We start from the raw sequence: 13,487 nt of genomic DNA on the forward strand, positions 1-13,487 counted from the left end.
TGCTTACAACACCCGTGACTATGAATGTAGGGATCACAGTACACAACCTGCTGCGAAGAACAGATCATTGAACAATTTAATGAATGGACATTGTGTTGTTTTCAGATTCTTAAGACTGAAATATTTCTGAGATCTCTGTAAAGGCAGAAGAAACAGTGAATAAGACTGAGACACAGGGAGAGGGAGCCAGACACTGAAACAGACAAGCAGAAGAGAGTTGAGCTGGTATAAAGACATAAATACATTGTAAGTGGTTTAGATTAGACGGTCATCAACATCTTTTAAAATAAAATAACATATTTTCATCAAAGGTAATACAGAACCACAACAAGAAGGTATCTTACCAGTTACAAAAGTTAATCTGTGAGATCATCTGTGTCTTATACTGGGTCTTACAATACCTTCTAAAACTGAATCCGCAATCAGCTCCATTAGGTCAAGTGCAATGAATATTATCAGCGGGACTCTGTATAAGCTCAGTCAAAAATGTAGAAAGACTCGCATAACCTTGCGTTGATGTGTAAAGCCACCAGCTCAATATCTCACTGTCCCTCTCACTCGGCCTTGTCAGGAAAGTGTAAACACTGATGTGTGAGAAGTGTAAACGATGGACTCATTAACAGTGTGCCACAGTGTGTGCGCATTAGATGTGTCCGAAGGTTAAGTGCTTGAATATGTTGAGCGTGGCTGTGAATCAGTATTTATACAGAACTGTATTTATACAGAACTGGCTAACAGGAATGCAGTGCGTCTAATTCAGAGTAATCGACAGTCGTGTAATAATGACAGCTGACTGTAAATATTAAGCTGCTGGTCACTACGCTGCTAACTCCAGCTAATTGCACCGCTCTGATGTCACAATGCATCAGGTCAAGCCCTGCAATCTTACGCAATTATCAAGCGCCTTTGTGTTGGAGGTACAGTAAAGGTCTCAGCACATCAGCTTGTTTAATCGAACTGTTATCGACTGTGACACTAAGTCGTTACCAAAAGAATAAACATTAAATGTTGCTGAATGTTCATGCTAATTATCTGTCACCATCCACAAGTCAGCAGATGAAGGTAATTCCTATAATCGAGAGAATCATAAGCATTTTTATTGAATTTAGAAATAAACACCAACTCTTCCCAATCTGAACAGATACCAGGTTTCATGAGTCTACAAATCCTTAAGCTTTATGATCTGGTTGTCAACAACGCTTTGAATGTGACTCATATTATTTTCATGCCCATCGGTCATATTGAACTGACTTCATAGATTCTTTCCTCAGTGCGTTCAGGCCCCATGTGTTGGGTGTGTGGTTCCACTTGTTAAGTGATTTTTATTCTATCTCAATAGTTAATGCATTTCTTTAAAAAAATGATAATTTTTACATAAACGTAAAAAGGTGGACAAACGTTCAGAATCCCTGAAATTTGATGTGAACTCACCGTACAAACTGTGTAACTGCAATAATATATAATATACCTCATACATTTTAATGGACTATCTGCACTGCAATTCTTTGTAACTGATCAACCAACATATATGCAGATACCGATATATCGGCAATAAACTAACTGTTTCCAAAAACAGGCCACAGTTCAAAAATAAACTTCTCATTCAAATTACATTTTTTTTGTCGGCACCCTAAAAGGTTTGCAGCACGTTTTATTCGTATTACGTACAGTACTAGTAGGCGACATTTATATGCAAATAGTTACTATTACTGTTATTGACGAATTCTTATGGAAACAGTGCAGACTTAAAGGAATAGCTTCACATCAAGAGTTAGATGAGAACATTGAAGCAGCTCACACAGCTCTGACTCTGAGAAGTAACTGCGCCCGGCCAAGAAATAATCCGGCAAATAAACTCTCTGTTACATAAAGTGTCATTCTTACACCTCACTGTCATTTGAGTCAATCTGATTTGTCATAATCAAGAGCGACTGTTTGCATCGGAGGGGTTAGTGTTGTTGCCAGTGTTGTTTTTTTCCTTTCCGTAGATTGAGGGTGCTGCTGGTTTTGGGGCAGATATATCCTGCTGTGTTTTCTTTTTTTTTTCTTGTTGCTGTATTTGGAAAAATGCTGCTTTGTCAGCAATTCAGGTACATTTTTTTTCCCTTCCCCAGTTCTCCTTTTCCCGTACAAACAAACATTAAGTGCACTCACACAATGACTGCCACAGGCACGCACACACACATGCACACTCATAATCTCTGCTTTGTCCTCTTTTCTCCTCTTTCACTCCCTCTCTCTCTCTGTGCATGAAGGCTAACTCAGCAGACCTGCAGGCTGATAGGAAGTAAAGGCATTCTGGGTAATCCAGGGTGCGAGAAGGAAGAAGGAAAGAAAATGTGGGGGGGGGGGGGACTCTCACGACTAACACTTGATTCTGTGCAGGATGTTGTACACTCACACAAACAAACAAACCCCGTCTCCCACTGCTGAACCATAGAGATGCAATATTCATCTGTGTCCATCTGTACAATAATCTGCTGAGACAAATGCAAGCTCTGCTCGCAGCAGAATATGGAATCAAAAAGCATCTTGTTCCCTGTTCCCGAACATTAACAATTGGGAGATATGAAGGAGGACGAGGGAATAGCGAGGGTGGTGGAGTGGAGCAGCGGAGGATACAGGAGTGTCATCAGTCCGCTTTTATCTCAGCTCTGATTAAACCTTGTTCCTGTCTGACCTAAAAAGTCAGCTGGTGGAAACTTCAGAGACTGTGGGTGAATTTCCCAGCCAATGCCTCCAGAGAGGGAGGGAGGGAGGGAGGGAGAGAGAGACTTAATGTGCTCACTGTTCACATATATCATATGGATGTACACTCTGCCACACTGCATGCTGTCTGGTCTGTAGACTTGATGAGGAAGAGGCCGGTGCTGGGTGGTAACTCCTAGTTAGTAGTACAATGCCACAGGAAGCAAATGGAGGCTGTGCTGAAATGTGCCAGCGCCACCCGTCTGGGACAAGCACAACAAAAAACACAAAGTATAAAAATAAACCTGAGCCGGCATGGCAGGGTATCTGCAGAAACAGGAAGTATCCCACTGAAGGAGAGACTGCACGTGAGACCTGGGGAAGAGCCTTTGGTTGTTTTTTTGTTTCATTTTTTATGATTGTATTGTTTCATTGGTGGCATGTTTAGGAGAGGTGCTGTATTAACTTCATCAACTTATTAACTTAACTTATCATCAACTAATTGAGCAACAGGAGTTAAGAATGTATGCATTTTTAGTATCACAAGTAAAAATACAGCTTCAAATTCTGAAAGTTCAACTGTGTCTGGTATATATATATATATATATATATATATATATATATATATATATATATATATATATATATATATATATATATATATTGTATACTTCGATACTTGACCAAATGTACTTAGTTACTTCCCAACACTGCTAAGCAAAGAGGTGCTGAGTTTGAGTTGTGAGTTTTAATCTGTTTCCTTGTGTGTGTTTTCATCTTTCAGAGTGCTGCAGCAGCTCCCAGCCCCGTGCTTGGGAACCTTCCCCCAGGAGAGGGCATGCCAGTGGGGCCAGTCCCTCCAGGATTCTTTCAGGTATATGATGCTTACACACACACACACACACACACACACACACACACATACAGAAAGTGTGAGAGAGGAAAGAGAATTATATGGGTCTTTAGGCCACTGAGGGTACAGTATTGAATAATACTATTCCATTATTTTTCTGTATGTGAGTATTTAAATCATGAAGTTGTTCCTCAAAGAACTCACTGACTCATTCTTAACTGTAAGTGTTAATGTACAGACAGTACCTTTGTGTATGATTTGCATTAATCTGTGTGTGGGGGCACCACTGTTTGACAGCAGGAATAAACGTCTCGCAAATAAAAAGTAAACTGCAGCTTCACCCCAGATCATCTCTGATCTCCATCAGAAGGATTTTGCCAGTTGTATATTGATTAACCGTCGTTATCAGTCAAACTAAGGCGCTCACATCTGACACACAGATCAATATCCTTCATGGGCATTTCTCATCTCCACTTTCAAAATACTCCAAACATCCTTTTCCATCTCCTTCTGAAGATCAAGTGCTCTTTGAAGACAAGGTCTTGTCAAGACCTATTGGTTAGAGAATCGCAACAACTACCAGCTTGCTAGTTCTTCATTATTTCCATATGGACTAAATCAGTTAATATCACAGCATGATTAACTGTTTTTCATTGGCAAAGTAATTGCAGATCACAAACGATTCACAGCCATGCCTGCAAAGATGTTTCCACATATCTAGCTTTCATCGTCATTTATTTATTAATTCATTCAGTTTATTCATTTGGTAACCTTCTGTGTTCAATTATTTGCATTTATATGTTAATGCGTGTATGAAAACGAGATTGTAAACTCTTATAAAACTTCAAAAGACTTGAAATAATGGAGCTGTTTTTCTGTGATAGACCTTCAGCACAGCTGGAAAATGAGAATGGGAGTAATCAAAGAAAAGAGCCTGATCAAAACAGCTGGACTATTGCTCTCTGGTGGCAGGTTCTTGTATTACTTCTGTAACACTGCAGACTGAGTTTTCTGACCGCAGTGGCATCAATTCAGCGGACATAGCAACAGCATTGCTACTGTCTGTGTGAGGACAAGTAAAGAAAAACACTCACAGCTGCAAAAGTGCTTCTCGCACATGCTGCCAAACTGCACACAGTTAAGAAATACACTGACATCATTATTAAGCAACCTCGTCTTTTCTTCTCTCGTTAAATTTCCATAAAGCCAATCTAATGAAAATGCGGTCGGCCTCCTAACTGTCTTAAACCAACAACAGAGGATATATGCAGCAGCTGTGGTTGGTTTCCTTTTTTGGAGAGTGAAAAACGTCCCGTAGTGGTGCACCATACAGTTTGTACACCGCTTTTGTTTCTATGAAATGCGTTATAAAAAGGAATATATGTAAAATTGTCGTTTGACTTGGCAACCCAGGACAGGATATTTTGTATAACAGTATATTTCTTTTAATTTACTCATTTAATAAAATGTGATAGATGCTGTATACATTTACTTTAAAATCTCCTGTCTTAAGTATGTAGTGTTTTGTCACTGTCTTGCTTGCCATGGGCAATCCATCACTGCTGTCTTATGATACAGCAGCCCTGAGTGTTTGTCTTGCATGTCAGCGATTGTGTGCACAGTATTTAGAACCCAGAGTGATTCAACTTGGATTAATGCTGATTTTTCTTCAGCCGTTTATGTCACCTCGATACCCTGGAGGACCCAGACCACCTCTCAGATTACCCAACCAGGTAAGAGCCACACTGACACCTGCAGGCAGCAGACAGTACTGAGAATAGTAGAAAAGGACAGCGTCTGTGAGACGGTGAGGATAATACTGGTGATGTGTCCCCCTCCCTCTGTAGGGACTTGGAGTCCCAGGTAGCCAGCCTATGTTACCCAGTGGTATGGACCCCACAAGACATCAAGGTACGCAGAGTATGCACAAACACATACAAAAGATATTGTCGCACATGTGCGCAGTTAGCACCTGGTTTGTGAAAACGATTAAAAACTATTAACAGGAGAAAGAGTTTACAGTCGTGATTCACTAAAGCTGCACTTGACCTAAATGCTAGTTTTGGCGAACATGCTCACAATGCCAACTTGCCAACATTTGTTAATAAGCACTAAACTACTAAAGCACAGCTTAGGATAATGTGAGAGTCTGTTTTTAAGGTCATTTCAAAATCACAAATGGCATTACCATGATGGGTGCACAAGAGGAAAATTAGGAGGTCACCAAGTCTTTAGGATTCATCCTCTGGGGACCATGGATATCTGTAGGCTACTAAATTACATCCAGTATTACTCAAGACATTTAAACTTAACCAAAACTCTCAGCCTCACTGATGCTCTAGGCCCTAGAGCATCAATGAGGCTGAGAGTTTTGGTTAGAGTCTAGGGCCTAGAGAAATGGATGGGGGCCACCAAAGTAAGTAGGATTCATCCTTGGGGACCAGGAAACCAAAATGTTATGGCAATCAATCAAATAATTGTTGAGATATTTCACATGTGGACCAAAGCCGTGGACTTGAGCCATTGCCATTGGTAGAGCCAACAGCTTGCCCCCTTGTTGCACTGGCTGACATATGTATTCATTATGACAGTAATTGTTTATTATTAGTGGCTGGAGTTCATTTTTTAAATAACTGCATTTTTTTTATCTCTGGAGAGCAACAGTGGAGATTGAGCAGTATGGTCTGGTCAGAATATTCAGACACATAACTTCTGCTTCGGTAAAAAGAGTCACAATGCTCTTACTGTTGAACTCAACATTGTAATGAGAAGATACAGTCATTGAAGCTGAAACTGTAAATGTTATATGATTGTTTGCTCCAGACACGCATCAAATTGATGTCCATCTTGAGGTTTTTGAATCACTACAGTGTCCAGACACAAACGGTACACTAAGGGAACATGCTTGTTGTAAGAGAGTTCAGAAGACAATGACAAGAGTTGTTCACAGTATGTAAGGTAATGTAATCAAATAACCGTTCCATATCTTTAAGTAAGATGATAGGGGGAGACATGAACAAAACTGACCCCAGTCTGACCTGAATTTCTGGAAAGAAATGATGGCTGGTTGTAGTTTGGTTGTAGTTTGACTGTTTTTCTTTGTTTCAGGACATCCAAATATGGGGGGACCAATGCAGCGGATGATTCCACCCAGAGGCATGGTACCGCTCGGGCCCCAGGTATGGGACCAGAGGATTTGTGGGAATATTCACAAAGCATTGGTTCTGATATGTACTCTCTTGTAGACGTAGCTCAGGACATTTGGTGTCTTATTTTTAGGGTTATGCAGGTGTGATGAGACCACCACTAAATGCCCTGGTTGGTCCCGGGATGCCTGGTATGAACATGTGAGTGATAATACAATCTACACACACACACACACACACACACACACACACACACACACACACACACACACACACACACACACACAGTGTAAATGACTCAGGGGGACAACATTAAATGCAAACAACCTTAATTTCTCACTAGAATAGAGGCAGTCAGCTGTTTCCTTTCTGTGGCTTTAATTACAACTTCACTGTATGTTCTTGGGTCTGGAAGTGGAGCGAGGAGCCAGCTTTCCACTATTTCGTCTTTTTTTTATCCTTTTCTTTATTTCTTGTTGTTCCCCTTACCTCTCTCTGGCAACAGAAGAGCTTGTTGTTGCCAACTCTGCCCAAATGAATTAGAAACAAAGAAGCCTCCCAAAAGCAGAAAACTGAAGTGTATAACTGTGTGTGTGTTCCAGGGGACCTGGTGGGGGTAGACCCTGGCCAAATCCTCCAAACTCCAATTCGGTAAGTGCTCCAACGAAGACACCCAACAGAATGAATTAGAAATGACTTTCATGATTTCCTTCTGTATTTTTGCAGACCCCTTACTCTTCTGCATCTCCAGGAAGTTATGTGGTATGTATCGTTGGGTTCAAGCTGTTTCTGCTCACTATCTGTTCAGGCTGAAATTCATAAGTTCATGAATGAATCTTATGGAAACCAAAACTGTGATTTCAGGGACCTCCAGGAGGAGGGGGGCCACCTGGGACCCCAATAATGCCAAGTCCAGCAGGTACGCGCTATGTCTTCCATGTGTGTCTGTTTGTGTCTATACATGTGTTTTTGCTCTTTTGTCCTCTAATTGTTTCTCTGTTTATTATGTCAGATTCAACCAACTCTGGCGACAACATGTACACAATGATAAACACAATCCCTCCAGGTGGAAGCCGACCAAATGTGAGACAGTTCGCTCTCTGTGTATATCATTGTGTCTGAGTGTACCGTACTTAAGTGCACGTGGTTGTAGAATTTATGTAAGATCTGATTGGTTGAAGACTATGAACAATATCGTCGTCATTTACTTAAACTGAAAAGGGATTCACTTGTAATTCTGAAGGCGGATTTTTTTACTGAGAGACAACATAGGGGTGAAATCTGATTGGATAAAAGCTCTGATTGGATAAAAGCTCTCCTTAAAACTGCACTGGAAGCAGAGCAACTGAGGAAGACAGTAGCTGTGCAATGAGAAAATAAGCTATGAGGAAAAATATTTAGAATACATGTAGTGTATTCATGAAAAGTTATTAAATCATAAAATAGCTATAACTTTGTGATTCAGTCTAGGCCAGCAGAGAAGGCCTTGCTGGCCCTGACTGCCCGCTACTGTGCTACAGGTATATCATTGTCTGCTGTGTATGTTCTCCTCAGTTCCCTATGGGTTCAGGTGGTGACGGTCCATTAGGGGGAATGGCTGGAATGGAGCCCCATCACATGAATGGATCATTAGGTACAGGAACAAGCAGCTTGCACAGTATGTGCTACATTGACACTGAATCTCTGGTTATAGTTTTCCCTAATTTGTCAAGTAATTTTAAGCAAAACAAGCATTCTTTTGATAATGGTTACTTGTTTTCATACTTGTGTTACCTCTCTCAGGGTCAGGTGATATGGACAGTCTCCCCAAGGTAAAAGAAGATATTTATCTACCTTCAAATGTGTGCAATTGCACTGCATGTCTGATTTGTGTAGCTTTAATAGCACACAATTACTAATGAGCTTTGTTTTACGTACCTTTTTAAAAGAACTCTCCTGGTAACCTAAGTATGAGTAACCAGCCCGGGACCCCCAGGGAGGATGGAGAGATGGGAGGAAACTTCCTTAACCCTTTTCAGAATGAAAGTGTAAGTCGATTGTCGTCTGTCATATGTGAAGATTAGACCGATCTCAATACCATGACTTTTAAGTTAACCCTAAAGTAAAGTTAAAAATGGGTTCACAAAATGTTAATGCTTTTAAATGAGCAGTTTTATATTTAAGCCAATACACTTATTATACGCTTGGCATAAAGATTGGAAGCTAAGCTAATCGGATGCTACCTGTTGCTTCATTTACCGTACAAACAGGTGAGTGGTATGAATCTTCCAGTCTAACTCCATAAAATAAATCAATAGAGCATTGTTCATATAATGTTGAACTGTTCTTTTTCTAATTAGATTTCTAATCAAGGATTCCGTAAAACTGTGAAAAATGCGCGTACACACAAACTCAAACATTGTTATTTCTCCCCATCTTATCTTTGCAGTATTCTCCGAACATGACGATGAGCGTGTGAAGGCTCTGGAAGCAGGTTTGGTTCAGTCGCCCCGTAACCTGGATCAGTAAAGAGCAGAGAGACGGACGGGATGTGATGTCATTTAGGCCAGTGACTCTTCCTCCACCACCAACACCACCTGCCTAGTTAGGACATTTGCCCTAGGCCCTGTCCTCTTACTATCCCCCCCACCCCTCCATTGTTTCTGCCCACGTCTCTTCTCTCCTATTGCTTCTCCCGTTCAAAGTGGTGACTCTGCTACATTCATCAGTTCTTCCTCTGCAACTATGAGACTGTACAAAGCAACCAAATTGAAACAACCTGGAGGAGAACTCTTTGTATATTTGCAAACAGTGTGTATGGGACCGTGCACCCGCTCCAGTCACAGACAGTGAAAAATGCGCCTTTTGCATATATATATATATATATATATATATATATATATATATATATATATTAATCTAACTGGTTGTCACATGTAATATCTTTACATCTTTTGTCTTTTCTTGAAATTATGAAAAGAGACTTGGAGAGACATCACAATCATACCAGGAGGTTCTTTTCAACGTTTGTGTCCTCTAAATCTTTCCAACCGCTAACATTGTGTGTCATGTTTTACACGATGGGTTGTTTTTTATTTTAAATTCCCAAACTCAGCCACAAATGTGGAAAGTCAGAGCCCTTCAAAGTCAGCTCTTTCATGGTGATTTGCAGAAAGGCCTCCGCACAACCTGAATTATTTGTCTGCATTTTGAATAAAGTCACATTGAATGGTAGACAAAAAGAGGTTTGTTTAATGCTTAAAGCAAAACTATGTAACTTTTGTTGGTAAGGCCGTAGTGTGCTGGGTTGACCAATAGGGAGTTTTAGTACTTATGGATTTCACTTAATGTTTTGGAGAGGAAGAATGTGTTTTAACTTTCAAAAGTTGCATAGTCTCACTTTAAATCAGTCCCTTTGCTGGCTGCTGGGAGAGCAGTAAGGATAACACTGGGAAAGAGGATCTGCACAACGGTCCCATAGAACAGACTTTCAAAAGTTTTTCTTAATTATGAAAAACTCCCCCAGTATGAGTTTCCCTTTGGAAGATTTTACATTCGGTTGACTGTACAAGATTTTTTTCATGTGACTATGTTATCAAACAAGAGGGGACACTGAACCTGCGCATGTTGTCATACGATTTGTAATGTTGTTTTTTTGTTGCCGAGGCCTCGTCTCATCTCTAGTCATTTAAACATCTATCCAAGTGATTTATCTTTTTACATATTTGGAGTCACAGTTGCACAATTGATACAACGGCCCACATTCTCTGGACATAAGATGTTCACGAGAGAGAGAGAGAGAAAAGAAAGACCGATGAACAGTAAGAGTGGTAACTGTAAGACAGAAACTTATGAAGTCACTTTGCTCACTCATACTTAATTGCCATCCGGATAAACTGTGATCTCATCGTGATGTGAAAGGTCAGTTGGTACAGAAAGCAAAAATATGCTTGTTTTTAATTGATGTTTTACATTTTTTTTCACTGCCCAAGATGTATTATCATCATGTAGAAAAGGTTGATATGCCTGTGAACATTCTCCTCTCCTATTCCTTACTGCAAAGTGTACAGCTCACACATGTAGCTCCTCTGTCTTGTACGTGTATTTGATATTATTATTATTTAAAGAAAATCTGGAGAGAATTATTGCAAAGAGTGAGATGGACTGATGATGCACCATCACAGCTGAACAGAGATATTTTATTTAGTTTTTGTGTTAGATTGAAGCCATAATTGGGAGTACAAGAAGATGCATTTGTAAATTGGAACATGTTTTCTGTTTTGTGGCAGTATGTGGGACTCCATTTGTGATGTTAATTTTCTCTTTTTTAATCTTGTATTATGTTTTTGTAAATACACAGAGAAGTATTTCATGGGTTTTGAATATGCTAGTATAAAGCTTCTCTTCCCTTCGTCAAAGTGTCCGCTCTCTTCATTTGTGAGAACAGTTCAAGCTGCTGTCTGTATTGTGGGGACTGCACACACTAGGACAACGCGGAAACAGCTCCCAGTCCCCCACAAACTACAGAAAAGACACTTGAAAATAATAATAATAATAATGTGAGTGATGTCTTGCATGTCTATATTAAGATAGCTGACGTCACTTTACGAATATTCATAATAAGATCATGTTAGAATGTTGGTATGACTTTGTAAACATCCAGGGCACGCCCTGACCTCCCTGGGGCCCGAAGCTTAATTCTGCAAAGGGGCCCTCCTACCTGACCTGTGAGCCATGTAAACCATTTGCCGATGCCACACAGTCGCACCTGACACCACAGTGCTGCCACTGCAATCATCCATTATAACAGTTTGCTACATCAGTTAGTCTAAGAAGCCGTAGAACAGAGTGAGGTATAAAAAACATTTATTGAACGGAGTATTTTCTACAGAGTCTTAAGATTCGTGAATATTAACATTAATAAGAAATTGTTGGAAATGTAAAATGTAGAAAATGATATGTCACAGCTAGCTTTGGCACTGCTGGATGTGGATCAACCGATCAACTCAGTCTACTATTTCTGTCATTGCTTCACATTACCAACTTCATAAATACAGTGTTGTAATGTTGCTCTTGTAAACAGAGTTATCTCATTTTAGGAGGTGGGAATATGCTAATAAATGCATATCTGTTTACCCCCCCCCCCCCCCCCCCCCCGGTTTGGTCTTTTACCAAACTCATGATAGCATTGGAGCGCATGGAACTCACATTTGTTCACTATCAAATCAACTAGAAGTAGGTGTTGTATTAGTTTTACTAGTATTAGTAATAATTCTTACTATAGCAGTATCAGTTCTTGTAGTAGCTATTGTAGTAGAAGTGTTTTAGTTGTAGAAGTCATGAAAAAATCATACTTTAGTATGCAATAAAAATGCCTTAAAATGGAATTGTATACGATGTAATAAAAAAACGTAGTGAAAAAGTCATTGTATAGTATGCCATCAAAATGTCATAGTATAGTCTGTCATTAGAAAAGTCATGAAAAATGTCATAAGAATAATTTGTCATGAAAGTCATTAAATGGCATCATATTGTATGCCATAAAAATGTCAGTAGGCCGTATAAAAGTATAAAAGTAGATAGTCGTAGATAGTAAGCCAAAAAATGTTATACACAATGGAATAGTATAGTATGCCATGACCATTTGTAATTAAGTTAAAGTCAAGTTTAGTATTTCATACAGATATAGTATAGTATGTTATAATCGTAAAATAATAATAGTTTGGCATAAAATAGTCATAGTAAGGTAGTATATAGCATGCAAAGTAAATATACCAAATTAAGTAGTATGGTTTGTCAATAAACAAAGTCATCAGAATGTCATAGTATAGTTTGTCATAATCTTTAAATAGTCTTTTGAAAATGTAATAGTAAATGGACTGTACTTATAAAGCGCTTTTCTAGTCTTCCGACCACTCAAAGTGCTTTAACACTAGATGTCATCATTCACCCATTGATACCCATTCATATACTGATGGCAGAGCGCCACCTGACAACATTCATACAACATTCACAGCTACAGGAGCAACTTGGGGTTAAGTGTGTCCAGTCCTGTTTTCTTCAAATTAGAACAATTTCCAAAATCAAACCAATTCTCTCTCACCCTGACCTGGAAAAAGTAATTCACGGTTTCATCTTTTCAAGACTTGATTACTGTAACTCCTTTCTCTCTGGCATCAACCAAAAGTTACTCTCTCGCCTCCGACTAGTTCAGAACGCAGCAGCTCGGCTTCTCACTGGTTTTAACAGACGACATCACATCACCCCAATCCTGGCCTCTCTCCACTGGCTCCCTGTTCATTTTAGAATTAATTTTAAGATTTTACTGATCATTTTTAAAGCACGTATGGGTCTGGCCTCAACATATATAGAGGGAATGTTGCCCCCCTATGAGCCAGCTCGCAGCCTAAGATCCTCAGGTGGGGCACTTCTGGCTGTTCCAGAGGCTGAAAACTAAAGGTGACCGAGCTTTTGCCATCAGGGTCCCTCGCCTTCTGAACGAGCTGCCTGAGGAGATGAGGCTCGCAGAATCAGCGATCTCTTTTGAATCACTTCTTAAAACCTGTTTTTACAGACTGGCTTTTATGTAATGTCGTCGCTTTGCTGCTTATTTTATTTGTTGATGTTATTAAATATTTTTACAAACTTTTATTTATTTCTTCATATATTTTTATCTTACCAATTGTTTTTTTTTTTGTTTTTTTCGTTTCATCTACTGTAATGTTTTTTCCGGGTTTAACTCTTACCTTAGTTGTCGTGCTTTGTTGGGCCTCACTGTTGAGCTTTCTGTTGTTGCCTTGCTTTTGCTGCTTTGTCTGTCA

At 39.6% G+C, this 13,487-nt stretch overlaps 1 protein-coding gene across 1 annotated transcript in view; it reads left to right on the forward strand.

The window, feature by feature from the left end:
- The window catches only part of LOC306778191 (single-stranded DNA-binding protein 2), a 45,858-nt gene extending 36,363 nt beyond the window's left edge, over positions 1-9,495 (forward strand). The window contains exons 5-17 of the mRNA XM_079269624.1: positions 3,473-3,562; positions 5,215-5,274; positions 5,389-5,452; positions 6,650-6,720; positions 6,821-6,888; positions 7,290-7,338; positions 7,414-7,449; positions 7,552-7,606; positions 7,700-7,770; positions 8,242-8,320; positions 8,470-8,498; positions 8,616-8,714; positions 9,116-9,495. Of these exons, the coding sequence (XP_079125750.1) occupies positions 3,473-3,562; positions 5,215-5,274; positions 5,389-5,452; positions 6,650-6,720; positions 6,821-6,888; positions 7,290-7,338; positions 7,414-7,449; positions 7,552-7,606; positions 7,700-7,770; positions 8,242-8,320; positions 8,470-8,498; positions 8,616-8,714; positions 9,116-9,145 (801 nt within the window). The 3' untranslated portion in view covers positions 9,146-9,495. The remainder of the gene's footprint in view (positions 1-3,472; positions 3,563-5,214; positions 5,275-5,388; positions 5,453-6,649; positions 6,721-6,820; positions 6,889-7,289; positions 7,339-7,413; positions 7,450-7,551; positions 7,607-7,699; positions 7,771-8,241; positions 8,321-8,469; positions 8,499-8,615; positions 8,715-9,115) is intronic.
- The last annotated feature ends 3,992 nt before the right edge of the window (positions 9,496-13,487 follow it).

Source organism: Melanostigma gelatinosum (assembly GCF_949748355.1).
Source record: "Melanostigma gelatinosum genome assembly, chromosome: 6".
NCBI classification, from domain to species: Eukaryota; Metazoa; Chordata; class Actinopteri; order Perciformes; family Zoarcidae; genus Melanostigma; species Melanostigma gelatinosum.